This window comes from Triturus cristatus, chromosome 6, assembly GCF_964204655.1.
Source record: "Triturus cristatus chromosome 6, aTriCri1.1, whole genome shotgun sequence".
NCBI classification, from domain to species: Eukaryota; Metazoa; Chordata; class Amphibia; order Caudata; family Salamandridae; genus Triturus; species Triturus cristatus.
Window position 1 is genome coordinate 1,379,638,319 of NC_140589.1, and position 19,632 is coordinate 1,379,657,950.

Sequence of the window (19,632 nt, forward strand, 5' to 3'; positions counted from 1 at the left end):
TATGTCTCTACTCTTATGACCGAATGGTTTTGGAGTCTTCGGACCAGTAGAAGTTTCTTGTGATATTTCCATTTTCCTCACTTCCCATCTGGATATTTGGTGAAAACCGTTCTCAAAAAAAGAAAGAGAAAAGAAAAAAACAAGGCTTTAGGAATACAGCCTTTTGAAGATACGGTCTTTGTGGGTATAGATGTGAGGGGGTTGGCTACAATCACCCACCATTGTCGCACAGGTATATTAGCATTGTTCTTGTTGTATCAGAACGTTGCACTGCACTTATACCCACAAACGCACACGTTCCTTCCCTTCTCTATACCCAGGTCAGGGGTCGCGGGATGCAAGTACCGTTTAGAAAAGAAGGTACTAAAACGGGCACGTACCTTAGTGGCTGGAATTCTCGCTGTGCCGAAAAGGGTCTAGCTCCCGCTTTGTTTCTTATACGCGGCTGCTGGGTCCACTGTCCTGTTCCTCGGTCTTCTTGGGTACTGCCATGACGAGGACGTCTACGACAGCAGGACCTTCAAGTGGCGGCTCTTTCTCAGCTTCCCTCGTTTTGTCGTCCTGGTTTCTTGAACGCTGTCTCTTCTTCAGAGAACCCGATATGTAGGCTTTGCATGTTCCGTCCGGGGCTCTGATAGGTCCACGTGACGTCATCAAGTGATGTGCCTCCGTCTTCAGGAAGTTGGCATTCTTAAAGGTATTGCCAACAATATCCAGCGCCATATCTAAAGAAGACTGGAAACAGATGTTAGGAGAGACATAAGGGGGAAATGTATCCTCACTCTCCTCATCAATCTCAAAACATTCAGGTACGTCGTGACACAACTTTGGAGCATTTTTATACAATTTTTATTCTGGGGTAATTTTTATTTTACTTTTTGCACAATCCTTTTTTCATCAGTTTATCAATTTTCCTTAGTGTCTTTAGACTTGTTTTATTAAATAATTGTCTTTTTACCTATATGGTTTTGACCTTTAAGCTCTGTATATCTATAGTGTATTGTTGATTGACTAGTTATTGCGATCATGTCACACTCACGTTCTGCTTAAGATTCGCCTTGTGGGTCTGGTTGTTTGGGCTTTATGGGAGCTTTGTCACTGGTCAAAACAAGATTGTCTTTTTTCAACTGCCCTGTAAGGCTGAGTTGCTTTAAGTCTCATTTATTAGGAAGTCACGCAGCACAGCACAGCAAGTCACCTTTCTGTGCTGCACTGCGGGACAGGGAAAGGGAAGGAATGTGCCATATTTAGGTCAATATGGCACATTCCTGTCCTTCCACTTGCAATGGTGTCCTTTTGGCCTCCGAGCACCAATCAGGGCCAGACTGGCCATAGCGGGCACCCGGCATTTCCCTGGTGGGCCGCCATGGTGAGGGCTGGTTTTGGGCCCCTGAGGGACCGTTTTTGTTACCGGGGCCGGCAATATCACCCCCCTGTAACAAAACCGGCCCTAATAAACAGTTCAGCCGCACTCCCCCCTCCCCTCAGGGGGCTGGCCGAGCAGTTTGCCAGGGACAGTTTCTGTTCCCAGTCCGGCCCTGGGCCAATGCCAGCATCCTTGCACCTTGGTGCAAGGGTTCAAGGTGCAAGGGGTGCCTGTGTTTCATGCAGGATTGTTTTAGTTCAGGAAGAGGCACCTTCCTGCCCAAAACCAATTCAGGGAGGAATATTCCTCTTTCAATGTCTGCTGCAGAATGCAGTAGACATAGAAAGAGGAAGACACAAGGAGAAATAGAGATATATTGCTTTGTTATACTTCCCCTGGGAAGGTGTATGCTTTTGCGCATCACCCGGTTTACAAGTTCTTGTACAAATGAGGATACGTCAAAATCCATGGGATTTACCTGGGAACATCACGCAACACCTGTGTAAACGCAACGCAGCAATTCCCGCTGCATTGTGCTACTCCAGATTTTTTAAGTCACTCAGAGCTACACAAAGTGGTTTTATGTGGCTTCAAAAATCTGACTTAGCATCACGCATGTACCACATTGTGTGGTGCAAACGTGACTCTGTCTTCATGGAGGCCCCTAGTATTTCTGCTCTGTTTAACTCACAGGCGCTGAACCATAGACATATATGACTTATTATGAGGTCTCAGTGCCTCAGAGACTCGGCTTTTGTGTTCAAGGATCCCTGCACTGCCCATTATCGCAGTAAATCAGAGTTTCTCTCTCATCCAATGATGTGAGAATATCCCGATATGGAGCATCAAAGTGCCTCATTCAGGCTTTTCCTCTCATGTCCCTCTGGACAGTGTAGGAAGTATAGCTTTTATTTTTTTTAATGTTTTATTGAATTTATCAATCTCCAGATTCACAGCAAAAGTATGGCAACAGTTATACGTCACAGGAAGGAAGTATAGCTTTTAAGCTTGCACTGCTGAAGCACAGTCATTTCCTCTTTATGCGTGGGATGACGCTGCCTGCGCTGTGTTTTTGTGCCTGTCGTGCACTGTTGCTCACCGTGCTGTCCCTGTTCTGTTTGTACGAGGGGTGCTTGCACCCCTGATAGGCTTGCTTAGCTGTCTTAGTTCTCTTACTGAAGCTCGAGTGAGCCTTTTCGCTACACAAACGCAACAACAATTGGCATTGTCAATGCCTGATTATACATGGGGTAGGCACAATCCAAATCGAATAGGCTCCTATTCCAAATTGTTTTTGTCAGAGAATGAACAGGAAATTAATTCTTACCAGGAAAGCACGGGCGTTCTATAATATAACAAAAAGCAGACATGGAATGCCCAGACCACTGATAGTGTTGTTAATAATAAAACAACTATATCTTTCCACTGCGCTAAAACAGAAATAAAAAAAAGAAACAGCCAAGAGAAAGAAACATTTACACCATATATGGCCCCAGAAAACCAAAGGTTCTATCCCAGTGGTTCAAAAGAGTAACAGCAAATCTTTCTTAAGCCACTGGGAGACGTTACGTTTACTTTACAAAAACACAAATGAACGTGATATCTTAGTTGTATTATGTGAAGTAACTATTTGTATAAGAAAGCAGTTAAAAAAGAAACGAACAACCGTAAAACGGAATAGTGCAGATTAATACCATTTTAACATAATAAACCACTGCAGAGACTAGCACAAGCAAAAGGAAACCAAAAGCATCCAAAAACACAAGTGCAAACATTTGCGATATGTCATTTGAAAGTGAGAATTGTACAAGTAAAATAAAACGCCATGTCTTAGAGATACAAAAAGAACAATTGATGGATGGAATGCTGAATAATGTCAAACATTCACTCCAGTGCAGACATCTGGACCTAAATCTATTGTTTTTTTGCTCATGACGAAATTCCAGTTTGGACCCAGTCATATGCAAATCAGTCTTGTGCCCCATGAGAACAGTTCAGCCAGAACTGCCAGGCCAGGTCCTCCCTGGACTGGAAACAAGTATCCTGGACCGGCTTAAAATTGAGCAGAAACAAGTCAATATAATGAAAACTGTATAAATATTGGCAGAATCTATTGCAAAGCTTGGTCCTTATTGGAAAAAAAATCACGCCCTAATGTGCAGCCGCTTGTTCTTGCCTTTTACTGCTGAGTGTGCACGGCAGCAGTGTTTAATCTCGCTTATTAAAATATAAATTAAAATGCGTTCCAAACATGCAAGAGAGAGAGATGTTTATTCAAGGCTGCACGCGTGGAAGTGCCCAGAGCATGGAGGGCTTGCTATGACAATCTACCAAAAGGCCTCCTTCAGGGCTTCAATAATTTTGAACATGATGCTTAGAATATAATAGTGCTGCACCGGAAATATCTGAAACAAATGTATTTTGAGTGGCGTTATTTTTGAGGGCACAAACCCAACCTGGAAAAAAAATTTACAGCTCGGTTCTCAAGGGTAGAATGGCGAACGTGTGTCTGCAGTTCTAGGTTTATTAAAACTATACGGGTTCCTTATATCTGATCTGTTTTTCTTGTGTATATATCTCTAGGGAAGGGATTCGCGCAGGTCCCAGCATAAATGTATCTCTACTCAGAATCCGGAATCTGGCGCACGCTATCACTGGTTAACAAAGGTAAACTTGCACTTTTGTGTACGTTTATAACATTTTTGGTATTCAGAAACTACGAGTTTCATATTACTAATAGTCCTTTTACGAGTGCGGAGACTCAACACGTGATGAGACTGCGCATATTAAAAGAAAGGTCTATCCTATATTTTTATGTGCAGAGTTCTCCACCTCTACTGCAGAGTCTCCGAATCCTGAGATTACTATTCAGCCATGGCCGGTATAGGGCGTGCCACCGGGCCGTGACGTAGGGCGGGAGGGGCAGGGTGGGGGGTTGCGCGCGCTCCATCGCCAAATGAGATGCAGCGCGCGCAATAACATTTGTTTTATTTATTTATTCGTTACTTACCTGAAATCGTCCATTTGCTGCTTTTTACAACCCCCAACCTGCCCCTCCCCCGCCCCACGTCACCGCCCAGTGGCACGCCCTATACGGGCCGTTAGGAAAATTAAACTCGTGGGCATCATTCACAAAAGTTATCTTACACTTTTGTGTAAGTTTACTATTTTCTAGTATTCACAAACTACGAGTTTAAATTTCCTAATAGTAATTTTATGATTGCGGAGATTCCAAAGTCAGGGCGGAGAACTCCACGCATAAAAAGATAGGACAAGCCTACATTTTTATGTGCTGAGTCTCTGCCATGGAATAACAAAATAAATAGTAAACTTAGACAAAAGTGTAAGTTTACTTTGTGAATCAGGCCCATAGTTTGTGAATACCAAAACATTGTATGCTTACACAAAAGTGTAAGTTTACCAGAGGTCCCTTAAGGGAATGAAGAAAGGAGGAAGTGCCAAGGTGGGAAACATATTCTCAAAACAGAGTGTTATGTTGCCAGAACTGGATACCTCTAGGATGATCATGGTGATACTCCTTCCAGTGACCTAGACATCCTGTCTCTTCACATAATTAAGGAGGTGTGTCCTTCTTACTCCAGAACAAGCATTTCCTACCTTGGTTGTCTTAAACCTATACTTATCGAACTGTTTAACATTTGATGTTTTGAGTATGGGAAATTTACTGAATGCTAACCATAGCTAGGCGATGGTTGCCTGACAGTGCTTAATTTGAGATGGTAGTTGTAGGTGGGGCTCACCAGCACTCATTTTTGGGACCGGCACTTATTTTTCTGCATCAGACATTTACCTAAAGTAAGAGAGGGAAAAACACACCTAGAGGAAATACAGAGGAAGAAAAGGATGGAAAAAATGCCACAAAGGGAGAAAGCAGGACTCTGCAAGAGAGAGATAAAGAGGCAAGGAGTGTCTAGTAGTGGATTAAAGAGGCTAAGGTGGAATCTAGACTACGCAGCCTTGGTATTCGGCACAACAACATTGATAAGCACTGGCTCCAGGCTTCTAAGTAGAGCTTTGGGCACCAGCACTTCTTCTTTTTAAACTTAAGCACAGGGTTTCCCATGTACCGCTGATTGTAGCGGGGGAACCACAGCCAGATTTTTCTTCTGATAATTAGAAAGACTGGCATTCTCCTCTAGGAAGCATCCAAGTCTTAGGAGTCTCTGAAGACAAGGGTACATTTTCCCTGTAGTAAAGATTTGTCAGCCTAATACCAGCTCAGACTAATGTCTTCCAGACAATCTCTGGGTGCTGTCACGATTGAACCATGTTGTGTTATGTTTTTGTCTTATTTTAAATCTTGTCCTGTTACAGTATGTAGTGCTCTGTTGATCTGTATATGACACACAGACATGGGTATTTATACCGATTAGCGTCAAAAATGCCACATTTTGGCAATTTCAAAGTATTTTACTCCACATCTGATATGAGTTATTACAAAAAGATCTATGCAGTTGATAACACCCGGCTAGAGGTAGGATGTGGATAATTTGAGCTGTGTGGGTGGTGAAAGTGGGAAGGCAATCAGTAACGGGAAAAAAGAGTATAGTCACAAATCAGTTTGGAGTTACAGAAGTGTCCAGGTGCTAAGCCCAATTTAACTTTCAAGTGGTGGAAGGCATTTGAACGGACTATCTTCTGGTGTTTACAAATGGATGAATCAACAGTTTTCTAAAATCTGGGGCCTACATCCCTAAGGCTCTGCTCCCTATGTTTCGACCTCTATTGCCAGACTGAATCTTCCGCTGTGTATGTAGTGGAGGGGGAATATATCTGCTCTAAGTGATCTGCGAATGCCTCCGCTATATCCCTGGGATGTGTAATTGTCATATCATCTGGCACAGTCAGTCTCGGCACCCATCTGTCCCCTTGCTCCCTCCTCTCTAGCCAGGCCAAAGTTTTACCGCCTCTATCGCCCAGTTCATACATTCTATGTTGAGTATTGAGGTGTTTAGCCATCATGTGTTCCCTCGCTCTGATCTTGTATTCCTCTTGTTTAAGTGTGAGGCGGTGTAGTGTGTCTTCCGATGGCGTATTTGTGTTATCCAGTTCCAATTGTTGGACCACATCTTCCAATTGAACTAGCTGGCGGTGCTTATTATGAATGTAACCTGTCTTTAGAGACAGGGCCTGTCCCTTCAAGACTACGTTGAAGGCTTCCCATATTGTTAGTGCCGATTCAACCGAACCAAGGTTTTCTTTAAAGTAGTTTATGGTTTGCGTGTAGAGTTCCTCTCTGATGTCCGGAATTTTCAATAACCATGGATTAAGAGTAAATGTGGTCCATGGCTGCTGTTCCCAGTGTGTAAGTTCGACCCTAACCGGGGAATGATCAGAGATACCTCTGGGCAGAGCATGAGGGTTTCGGAAGTTACCAATTGAGGCTGTGGGCGTTAGAAAGTAGTAGATGCGGGATGAGCTTTCGTGTGCATTAGAGAAATAGGTGTATTAGGCTCTATTCGGCTGTAGCGTACGCCACACATCAGTCAGACCCATGGCCGTGGTAAATTCTTCCATTAACACATTTGGTCACGGCCCCAGCCGTTGTGGGTGTCTGTCTATGCGATCATCCATGGTCATGTTATAATCCCCTCCCATGATCAGGGTGCCTAGTGGAAGGTCAGTTAAAATTTTGCCTAAATCTGTCAGCGCTTCCTTGCCCAGTGCTGTTGGTAGGTACAACGAGATCACATTAAGCGCCCTTCCCTCCCATTGTGCCTCTAAGACTGCAAATCGGCCCCCAGGATCTGCCCAAGTCCGCTGCACAGTAAGAGCCAGGTTCTTCTTAACCAGAATGCCCGTTCCCCGAGATTCCGAAGTGTGGTCCGCATGTACTAGGAGTTTATAACCCCATCGTGTGAGGGTCTTACTTTTATTGCCCACCAAGTGCGTCTCCTGCAATAATACCACATCAGGAGCCTGTCGTTTTAAGTATTGCTGAACTATTCCACGTTTGATTTTATCCCCCATCCCATTCACATTCCACGTAAGTATAGAGAGTGATGATTCCATTTTATCCCCCGTCATCCAGTATTAAGACAGTCAGAGTATGATATTTCAATAATGGCGTGTGCTTTGCATTCTCAACTAGCACAACCAGTGTAGTGTGGCCTTGCGTATCTCCCTGGCAACTGAAATCAGCTATGAACCCTGTACTTGGCAGTATGTGATCACTACCTTGCAGATCAAACAATACATGAAAAGGTGAACACCCCTCCACCCACCCCTACCATCCCCCCTCCCTGCCCTCCTGCCCGTGGATGTAAAACTACCCACTCCCCAACTAGGCAGAGTGCCTCTCTCCCTCCCAACAATACTGAAAGGTGCGGGCCGGTTGCCCCCCATCCCCGCTATTAACCATCCTTGTTATGCTGGTAGTCTTTTGGCTCCCAGCCCAACTATTTGAGGTCTAAATGCCACCACCCATAATTTGTCATCTTTGGTGGTGACAGTCTGGAAGTCAAGTGTATTTGCGACCCACACTACAGTTACATCTTAAGGACAGTCTCACCACTGTAGCGGAGCACGCCGCTGCATAGAATTCCATGCAGTCTCGACCCCAGGCATGATTTCATCGTCCGTGCGCAGTCTCTTGTCCCTCTGTTTTAGCCGAGTCGTCATCAGATGGAGTTCCACTGTTCTCTCTGTGCGACCTTGGTCCTCCATTTCGGTCTCGACATTGGCCTCCCATTTTGCGCCACCCCTCCAACCAATCCCATGTGTCTTCTGGTGAATCCGTTTGATTCCACTCTGAGTTTCGCTGGGAAAAGCATGGCGTATTTCACTTTGCGGTCTCGGAGCTCTTTCTTCACTGACTGGAAGCTGCGCCTTTGGGCCTGGACTTTGGCTGTGAAATGTGGGAAGAACGTGATTTCGTTGTTGTCAAGCTTAAGTGGAGGGTTGGACCTTGCCGTTTGTAGGATAGTGTCTCTGTCTCTATAGTTGAAGACACGGGCAAGAAGTGGTCTCGGGGGGGCCCCTGGCTTTGGCCTACCTCCTGGCACTCGGTGCGCTCTTTCAATCGAAAAATAACTTGATAGTCTCTTGGGCTGTAGGCGCTTCAATATTAGGTCTTCCACATATAAGTCAGCTGCTGGCCCCTCGGCCCGTTCATGTACACCTAATATTCGTAAGTTATTTCTTCGAGCCCTCCCTTCATATTCGTCAAGTTGTTGTGTCATCCGTGCCTGCTGACTTTGAAGTTCAGCAACCTGTGTCTGAAGCTGAGACGTATCTGCCTGTAGTGATGTTGCTACTATTTTGAGGTCTTGAAATCTATCATCCATTTTGTGAAAGTCCGCCCGTATAAGTGACACCTCTATGTTGACGGAGTCGAGGGAGGCAAGCACCCCGCCGATGGCTTCCATGATATCCTGAAGTGTAGGTTCCGACTGCGGTTTTGGATTGCTCTGCATATCTGGTGCCTCCATTTGTTGCGCTTCGCAATCTTCCACCGACTTATTCCAGGTGAATTTAGCTAGCTTATTGTGCGCAGTTACTCTCATTCCCTTGCCCGTTGCCATGTCAGGACTGTGATACGCCTGAGAGGATATTATGCCCAAGATCGGTCTTGGTAGTCCCCGCCGACTACCCAGCGAGGATGCCTTTCTCACTGTCGGCCTGTCGGGTTTCCGTAGGTCGATTTCTTATGGACCCCTGTGTCCAGGTACCCTGGCCACGAGGTGATGATCTGGGCCCGTAGGGATGCCGGTCGCAATATACTGCATTAATTGGCTAACAGCGTTGCCCGAGCACCGTCCGTTGACCGGAGTACCGCAGCTGACGTACTGGTCCGTGAATCTCGGTGCTCTAATGTGAGTTGCCCATACCAGGATTGTCTTTACCTTAGGCCGTGGGTCTCACCTCAGGGGGGATCACTTCCTCTCTGTCTTGGCGTTTTCAGGGCTATCTCTGCACTATCTCCAGGGGGGTCTTGGTTACCTCCGGGAGCTTGTTCGTCTATTTTTTCAGCTCACTGGGTTTCCAGGCATGGGGGGGGGGCTGTTCACTGCAGTTGTATATTAGGCCCACAATCAGCTTGCCACAGTCTCGGGCGCCAGCAGTTAATCCGCAGGCCGTCTGTTCCCCCTGCTATTATTGTAGATCTCCAGGTCCTATCCAGCGCGTGGTACTTCTTCCTTAGTCCCAATCGGGACACAAGCACACTGTTCCACAGCTGTATCCGCCCACCGCAGCTCCGTTGGCAAGGTTTAATTCCCACACAAATGTAGTCGTGGGCCGCAGGGAACGAGACGATGCAGCCCCATCCACCGGAGTTCTGTGTATTCGCCCGGACCCTGGGAGAGGTGTTCTGGTCTAGGCCTTGCCGGCGTTAGAAGTCGGGGCCTCTGTTATTGGCCGCTGCGGTGGTATGTTCTAATCGCCAGGCAGTCATCACTGCCCCTGGGGTGCCGATCCTTGCCCCACCTTTCCGCCAACGCCCTGCTCTTGGAGACACAGGAAGTTCTGGGCCTAATCGGCCGCCGAAGCCGGAGCCTCGAGTGGCATCCTCCGCGGTGGTTCGCCCGAGTCGCCGCCCACCAGCAGTCGCCTCGGCTCCACGAGCACAGGTCACCGCCCCAGTCGGGCCAGCCAGCGGCCCGTCCGGAACAAAGGACCGCCTCAGGAGTGTACGCCCACTACACTAACCTCCAAGCTGCGATTGGAGGTCTCCGTTCCGCCATGTTGAGTGTTGCACCAGCGGCCGTCGGAGCTTCTCGCTCTATTCGCCCCCACAGAGTTTTCTGGCACAGTCGCCGACAGCAGTGGACTGCAGGGCTGGCAAGCTGTCCTTGAAGCAGGTTTGCGATCTTTATTAGCACAGGATTATGTAGGATAGACGGCGAGGGTGCGGGAGCTTCTCTAACTAGCCGCCATTCTCTTCGTCTGCTAGCCACGCCAAAAAATATTTATTTGATGGCCTTAATTAAGTGAACATGTATAGAACATCAGCAATGACTCAAGCAAGGTCCCTAATAAAAATTTTGATCCCAATCTGTTGCTCTACATCCTTGTCACTCCTCTCCTACAGATATCAGTTGTGAGGTACCACAATGTTCTTCATTAGATGCCACACATTTCAGCTGTTACATGATCCTCTTAGCTGTTCTAATCAGATCTTTCAGTTTCAGCTCTGTCTTACACTGATGGCATACAAATTGGGGATCTCATATCGGGCAATGTAGCAGCCACTGCCAAAGTTAACTTTAAGAGCTGTATGTCTTCCATTGCAGCTGGGATGACACAAAATTGTCTCACACTGAATGTAGAGAAGACCCAAGTCCTTATTTTCTGGAAATACATTGCCACATGGCCTGCCACTTGGTGGCCTGCTTACATGAAGTCCACTCTTCCCCCTTTCAAAACTGATGAAACTTTAGGAGTCATCTTTGTGAATAATCTTTAATTTTATCTCTCTTCTCAGAATGATGTGCAAAATCATCCCTCTTTTCCTGGTAAAGAAACAAGAAACTGTTATTCATGCAATTACTATATCACATCTGGACTACTGTACTTTTCTCTCTTACCTCATACATGCCTCAGAGACTTCTGATAGTCCAGCACGCTGCAATAAGACTACTACTTACTACTTAAACTGTCCCCTCATGCCGCCATCTCCAGTCACTGGGGCACCCTTCATTGCCTGCCTACTTATCAGCGTATAGCCTTTAATGCTCTTTTTTAGTCCATTGGACTTTTTACAACTAGGGCCCTTTAATTTAGGAACAAGTTTGTCCCTTATCAACCCTCTCGAGCTCTGAGGTCTTCTTCAGCTTGTAAAGTATCCTAGAATCCTCTGAAGCCGCACTGGAGGTAGATTTTTCTGTGCCTTTTAACAACATAAACATTCCTAATCACCTACTCATTTGGACACAGCTGAAAACATGGCTATTCACTTATCGACTAGCGACCTTAAATTCCTGCTTCGATCCCTTAGCGCCAGAATACCCAACTTCGAACTTGCTTTCATGATTCTCATACACACTTAGGGGCTGATTACGAGTCTGGCAGTTCGAGGACCTGCCAGACTCATGGGGGCGCGGTGGTCCAGCCACCAACGCACTGGCATTCCGACTGCTGTATTACAACTTTGGCGGTCAGACCACCATTGCATAGTTGCAACTGCCAGGGAACCGCATTTCCTGGCAGTCCCACTGCGGTCAGGGGCTCACAATATGCTGGTGATACCGCTGACGCATATTACAAGTTTTATGACCACCAGCGGAGTCATGGAGGTTCTTCCTTCATGAAACAAAGGGGGCCCTACAGGGGGTGCATACCCGGGGGCACCTGTTGTACCCCCCTTTGTGCATGCACCCCCAGTTCCAGCATGTCATGGACTTTACAGTCTGGAATGCGCTGTGACTGACCCACTGCACTGCCTTTCTAAGGCCCTGCCTTTCTAAGGCTCTCCTATGAGCCTTTGGAAAAGGAGCATTGTGGGCCAGCTGCCCCAGGACCGCCTGCCCGGATTACAACTTGTAATCTGGAGGGTGGCCGGCAGTCTACTTTGGCAGTGCGGGAAGGGCAGTGACGTGCTGCCCCGCTCCCACACTGCCAAAGTCGTAATCAGGCACTAAGTGCTCTTTTGGTTTCATGGTCTTTAAAATTTGCCTCACCTGAAAGGGAAGTAGTATCCTCCTGTCTTGTAAAAGCAGCATCATTGCGTCCATGTCATTAGCTATGGATTCATGAGGTGTACATCGGGAGAATAGCACCAGTTGGCAGAAAGCTGGGGAATGTTACTGTTTCACTCCGCCATCCCTCTCCCAGTGAATACCTAGTTTCCCCCCAAAGCAGACTCTATAGAGAAGAAGCAATTAGCTAGGTTTGGAATGTCATGGTTAGGAGATCTCTTCCTGGATTGGTTCCCAGAGAAGGCTACAGTAGTTTCAAACAGAAAAGAATATTGAAGTTAAAACAGGCATTAGATGTGATATTATCAGTGATTTTTGTTTTGGAGAATGTGTCAAATTCTCTCACACTCTTGTGGTTTACAAAAGAAAAGTTACAATTGATAAGAATGTCCACTGTGACAGTAAATCCTGAATGAACTGGGCAATGCCCTGATTACAAGTGCATGACTGGAATGTGTACAAATCTCCTTGTGGTACATAAGATAATTGTATTCATGTTAGAACTGCATAGGTGACACATACTTCGCCAATATTTGGGATGAATCAGCCACATATATGGGTGTGGGAGAGTTGCATCAGCAGCTTGATGTTTCAAATTATTATTGTTGTGAGAATACATTCCATAGTGTTAGGACTTAAGACATAGCATAACATGGATTTGTAAAGTGCACGTTTACCCGGTCAGGGTCTCCTGGCGCTGAATAACAGATGTTTATTGTTACCCAACTCAATGCTACTCATTTTATTGACCTCAGGTGGATTAAAGGCTGAGTGGACCCGCTGGGATTTGAACCTGTGACCATGAGGTCAAACACAGGCCCCTACAGTGGATGAATTAGTCCACTGAGCCACCAGACCTGCATAGTTTCACAATTTTTTTTACTGAATAACATAAATTAAAAAGTAAAATAAAAAGTTATATGCAGATATGACATTTAATTTTTAGAACAAATTTACAATAGTTTAAGTTTTAAAAAGGCTGATATGCTTGACCCTCAAATACCTGTACAAAAAGGCACCCCCCACCAATTGTTGCTCTGAGCAGGTATCACACACCTTCCTGCCCATCTCCTACTCAGCTGCATTCAATCACTGTGTGTGCTTGTGCGAGGTGGACTGCAGCATTGTGTCACTGACTACTCTGTTAACATGAATGTTATGACTTCCCAACCATCAAAGAGTGACCCTGTGTCCCACGTAAATGTCACGGTGTAGGTTCTGCAGTCCCACATCTTTCAAGGGTGTTCCTGGCTGCACTGCTATTCTGTCATCATGTGATCTCCCCACCAGAACTGCGAAGGAGGCCACGACCTATCCACAGCAGATGAAGTCTGTGACTCTAACCCTTGAATGTGCGGCATCCGATGGATCCGGGAAATCTTCCTGCACCATCCTGGGGCATACTAAACATATGCCACCTCATCGCTGGTTGGCATTCAACTCACCTTTCTGACCAAAGGGATACCGTCATGCATATTCTTTCTTTTGCATGCCTTGCACGCCGTTATGCAGCATCAGACCGTGGTTTCAGCAGGACGAACGGCAAACAATGCCATTTACATAGGGCCACCCATTTTGATAATTGGAGCCTCACATAGTTGCAACAAATCATGCCACACCATCAGCAGTGAAAATACCCAACTGGTTCACTTTTCCGTCCCTCAAACAAGGGCTGAGTAAGACTTTGGAAGGATAAAACCCAGTGGCGTAGCTAGCCGCTGTGTCGGCCGTGGCGGTCCCTTTGTTTGGCACCCATCAGCAGCATGTAGGAGATGGGGGTGCTAGCAATTCCTGCAACAGCCATCTGCACTGCTACAGGTAAGAGCACCGTCGTCCCCAAAACTATTGCCGCCCGGGGCGGACCGCCCCCCCTTGCTACACCACTGATAAAACCAGTGTTCAAGAGATTTGTAGGCAAAATTACAAATCCAGTTTTGATGTAATGAAAAGCTCATTTAAAAAAAGTTTTTTGTTTTTACCTGTTGTTTCATTATTTTTCATCAAACTGATACTTAGATTTAAAATGAAGCAAATTATACTGCAAGTAATATGGTTTCAATTCACTTTACAAAGCAAGGGGATAAGATGTAAATTACTACAGCTATTGGTATCATAATAACAGTCCTGGAGAGGATTTATATCTTGCAGAGACGCTGAACAGGTATCTTTTCTACCCACTCACTCCAGGTAGTGAAAGGAGCACAACCAACCTGCCCATCACTTGATGACCATTGACAAAAAAGGAATTTACATCAAGTGAAAAGTAGCACACTTTGACTAATTATATCTTAGTAACAGTTGCACATTTTCATGGTTTGCAGATATCGATGAATGCAGAGCCTCTGGTTACCTGTGCCAATATCAGTGTGTCAACGAACCAGGAAGATTCACATGTGTGTGCCCAGATGGATACCAACTAGCCGCATCTCGATCATGTCAAGGTAAATGGAGTTTGAAGTGTATATGGTCTTTGAACTTTCTTTACTTTGCAGTATTGGATTCCAGATTTGTACTTTGTGAACCTCTCTGTCTGTGCAAAGGATTATGGTGTAGATTGTGGGACCTATCCCTCATTGGAAGACAAAAGAGGTACAGTGTTCCTGGGTGGCAAATTGGCCACCTGGTGAGTAGTCAGAGTGGTGGGGAGGTGGCAAATACCTCCTTTCGGAACTAGGACCCTCACACACCCAGCAAGCTAGGTGTCATGCTTCATCATATGGGTCTGCTCCTCGTCGAGCCGGCGCTGCAATGCTCGACGGGCACCCATAAAGGGGCTCTTTATCGGAGATCTTTTGTTCCTTGCCGTATAGGTGCCATGGGTGTGAGGGGCCTGGTAAGATGTAGATGTGGTGTGTGGATTAAAACAGGTAAGGGAATCCTCTATAATTGTTTTTATTCTGGAGAGGTCATAACCTGATTAAAAAGTAAAAAGAAGAAGGAGGGCGACTATTTTGTTTTAATCTGACAAAAATTACGCTCTACCCCTTAGTGGTCAACATGTTTCTCGCCTATAAAATGTCTCTAATAGATCAGTTGGCGATTCCTCAGGACCTAGTGACTAAATGAAAACTATCTACAGTGTGTGGTGTGGTTCTACATACCACTTCTTCTCTCGGTAGGATGTTCCCCCGGAGAAAAGCAGCCAACCTCTTAAGGATTCAAGTGCTGCTTCATCAGACCGCAGCAGAGTATATGGACACTCAAAGTAGTGTCACTGCTCCCACTCAGAGCAGTCCGGCTCACCTACCCGCTCCGCTGCATTAGGAAGGACTGACCCTCATTGCAAGATCACAAATGGGGAAAAAAGTGCCTTTCTGCTCATTTCTTTATACATTGAGGGATCTTCAACTTTTGGGGCCTCCACATCGGAACATGGATGATTGTAACTATGTTTCCCTTTTCCTCATTGGGGAGGCCATGCTATACGTTGTGGTTCTCTATCATCAACTATGACATTATCTGTGTTGACATTTTGTAAAACGCTGCACATCGCTGTGAAGCACTGGAAGGATAGTCTTTCCATATTCCTGAATAAGTAGTTCCATTCAACTATGTCCAGTGCTTTTTCTACGTCAAGAGATGGCATTATTTTGGTACTCAGTCATCTCTGAAGCTCAGTATCAACAGCAGTAGAAATTTCATATCATCTTGAGATGTTTGACTCGCTCGTGTGGTTACAGTTTCATGACCTTAAAGTGTGCATTTAGAAGTGCAGAATTAGGATATACCACTCAGTCTGTGTGCATCACTTCTTGGTTCGAACATCATTAGATCCACTATATTCCTGGTTTCTACTACCTAGAATTCTTTGCAAAAATGCAGCAGATTTTGGAAATTCCACAAGAAATCTATCAAAAGAAGATGGCAAAGTCTGTGTCCATTTAGGGACCATTCTAACCTTTCCAGAACAGGCACAATACACAAACAATGCCTTCATTTCCTTACATTTTACTGCCAGGACCTGCGTTTTCTCTTATTGGTAGTGACTTTGCTTGAGACCGTCTAGTGAGTACACAACATTTTATGTAAACAGGTTATTCACATAATATGTTGTGCCCCCACAGTCACCCCTTGTTAGAATTTAGTGTTTATTCCGTTTGATCCTTAATTTCACTATTTTTCACCACATTGCCACTTTTTCATCACTAACGCCCTTATTAAATCTCCCTTTGTGTGTGCTTTAAAGGCCTTCAAGCAGTGTGAAGAGCCCTAGCTACCGTGACCTTCATTATCTATCATCTCCTTAAGTTTATGTTTGCTAATGGCGGTCATTTAAATTCCCTAAATTCATTCTCCATCATACTGTTACTGGTTTATATTTTTTAATTAGATCTGTCAAAAGTTTTGAAAGTATTTCAATGTACCACCTTTGAATAGTTTTACAATCCGTCATTCTTTTTAAGAGCATTCCTTAACCTAGAGATCTGTTCTGCTGCACATGTTTGTGCAAGCAAGAAAAAGTTGCAATCTCTTTTCTACGAATTGAATGGTTTCATAGGTTCCTTTAGTATTTTATCTATGATATCTACCATACCTTTTAGTTTTCCCCTCTCCTAATTCCTTGCTGGATCATGTTGAGGTTTACGATGGAAACTCAGGTTTCAGGAAGACATTTTGCAAGGCTGTGAGGTCACTTACACTGTATTCAAATCTGGAAAGAGGTCGACGCATAGAAGAAGGGGAGGAAACTACATTTCAGCCCGTAAAAGCTCAGTCTTAATCACTAATGTATAAAGAGAGACAAGGCAAATTCATGTATTTTAACGTTTGAATGTTTTAAAATGTGAGTTTTTAAATTGTGAGTTTAAATTAACTGTACAATAAAGATTACCTACCTTACCAGTTGTGAAACTGCAGTTTTTAGTGGTGTTGATAACTTTACATTTGACATGGGACCAGCTCTGAGTGTGCGTTAGCATGGCTTTCAGCTAGTATGGCAATTTGTAATGGGGCAGGGGGGCTGGATAAAAGATTTGGACCAGGAGAAAAAAAATATGTGCATGACATGTGTCAAGAGAACACCCTTTTGAATATGTCTGGAAGCGTTAGGAATCTTTATGGTCCTGCTACTTTTATTTTAAATTGAGTATAGTGCAGCACATGGTTTACTCCGGCATTACCTGTCTCTCTGTTGAACACATTTTGATTAAATGTACAGAGAGCCATGGATCGAGCTGCACTTCCACATTTCTGAGACAGCTCTACATCTTCCTCAAAAAAAATAAACAGTATATTTTTATAGGGCCTCATTATGACTTTGCCGTTGGGTCAGGGGCCTCCACGCCAGCGCCCCACTGCTACACCGCCAAGGCCATATTGAGCCCACCCGCCGGATTCCGGCTGGAGTCCAGGTCTGGTGGTCCTGCGGTGACTGGCCCACGGCGGTGCAGTGCTAAGGCTCATACGTAAGTCTTAGAAAGGCACCGCAATGGGAACGCCATTGCACGTTCCTGGAGCGTATGGACTTTCAAATCCATGCCCTGCAGGAATTGCAGGGGCAAACTATGTGCCCCCCCTGCATGCATCCCCTGGCTCAGGGGCCCAGAGTCCCCTTTTTTTCCTCACCACCACACTTTTCATGACGGGCTCACCGCCATGACTACTGTGGCGGTGAGGAAACTCCTAATATGCTTGACGGTGCCGCAGCATCATCATCAGCATATTTGGGGCCTCAGACTGCTGCAAGACCACCAGGGATCACAGAACCCTGGAGGCAGCAATGGTCCCATGGCGATCCAACCGCCCTACTTGTAATAGGGTGGTCAGACCACCGCACCGCCACCATGGGTATGCCGGTCCCTCGGACCGCCATAACTCATAAAAAGGCCCTTAGTCTTACCTTCCTGGGATCAATGTGCTATGGAGTACTCTGTGGTTTTTCTTGTGTCCCATTCAATTCAGTCATTCTATAAAGAGTCTGAGGGGAGTCTACTGAGGGCAGGTATTTGTCTCTCGACAGTGCACAAATGATACACAATTAGATCAGGTTGTCAGAGTGCTCATGGCTATAAAAGCCAGGAAGGACTTCTTCAGAGTTATTGACTATATAACAACTTAGCCATTTCCAAATAGGATATGTCTCCAAGATTGATATAATGATCTAATTTATGTTCCCAGCAAAAATATCAGATAATTGTTCACTTTCCAATGATAGAATATTTTGGGTGTGGCACATAAACGCATTGTTTCAGTAACAGATCAAACATCAACAAACATAAAGTATCCAGACCATCAAGCTCAAAATAAATATTACGTGGCATACTCCGCTTAGATGCCGGAAAGGATGCAACTCCTTTTTGTTAAATAACCCTCTTACACCCTATTGGTGTCATGCTTCATCATCGGGTTCACCCTGACTCCTAAAGGTCCGGGTGGGCTCAACCGTGTTTCAGGGAGCGCTTAGGAGATGTAGGCCAGGGGGTCTAAAGATAAAAATCCTACTGCGTTCCCCAGGTATCCCTTTATTCGCGGGGACGTAGCAGATGCTAAAATAAATATAAAAAAGGAGTCTTTTGGAGGTAATGGTTCTATGACCCTAAAGATATGCCAACATGTTTCAGCCCTTGATTAGAGGCCTGCTCGGTCCTGGGCGTTCTTCAGGGCAAAACAATAGTTCCCTCCCTGGTATTGGTTAAGGAATTGTCCTATATATTTATATTTGACGGAACAGAAAGCTGTTCCCTCATGAACAAAGTATGGAGGGTATACTTATCTCTCCATCTAGAATTAATGCAAAAATTCAGCCCGATTGTGGTGGAATGAATGTTTCTCATGGAGACCGGGAAGGGGTAGCCTTGAAGTCAAACATACTCCAAAGGTCCTGCCCCTCTCATAACCTATTCCGCTCCCGCATCTCCCGGCACAGATCAAACATCACCTAGCTACCCGCTTGATAGGAGAGCAGAATGCAAACATGCTAAGCAATGCCACATGAATGGTATTTGTTGAGCTAGACATCGGGCCTGGTTTGCAGTTCGGCAGACAGCTTACTCCGTCACAACTGTGACTGATATCCTGCCTGCCGTATTACAAGTGCATTACATCCTGTAGCACTTGTACGGAGTAAGCCTTCTGTCAAACATTAAATCAGGCCCATTGTCTCCATCCATCAGGCAAGGAATATTGTTAAAAGGTTGTCCAGTTAAATACCAACATTTCTTTGACACCTGTTATCACAGAGCAAGTCATGGGCATGCCTTTTATTTCTTAATTCCATTTTTTTCAAAGAGGTTTGTGATCTGCTGTTTACGGGATCATTTTGACAGGTCTGGATATTGGCTGAGGCATGGCATGCACTTTTGTTTGGCATCATTAGTGATGTCGAGCAGGTCAGTTAGCACTGTTTGACACCTCTTGATAGCAGTTGGCACACCACACCTACATACCTTTACTTCAAGTGTTTCTGTAAAGCAGTCAGTGGGCTAGAATATTAGGTGTCCCAGACATCTCCTGTGTCATCATTCTCTTTCTGGGGTCTTGTGTCTTTTTTAATTGCATCCAGCTGTTCCTCCAGGCCTCAATTGACATTGAAGGATGTTGTTCAATTTGCTGGCTGCTGGAGACCCTTTTTCATGACAAGTGGTGGGCATTCCAGGATGTCGTCTAAAT

The 19,632-nt window shown here is 45.3% G+C and overlaps 1 protein-coding gene across 1 annotated transcript in view; it reads left to right on the forward strand.

The window, feature by feature from the left end:
* Window positions 1-19,632, forward strand: part of EFEMP1 (EGF-like fibulin extracellular matrix protein 1) — a 472,560-nt gene that overhangs the window by 423,760 nt on the left and 29,168 nt on the right. Inside the window, exon 8 of the mRNA XM_085612379.1 lies at window positions 14,346-14,465. Coding sequence (XP_085468505.1) covers window positions 14,346-14,465 — 120 coding nt within the window. The remainder of the gene's footprint in view (window positions 1-14,345; window positions 14,466-19,632) is intronic.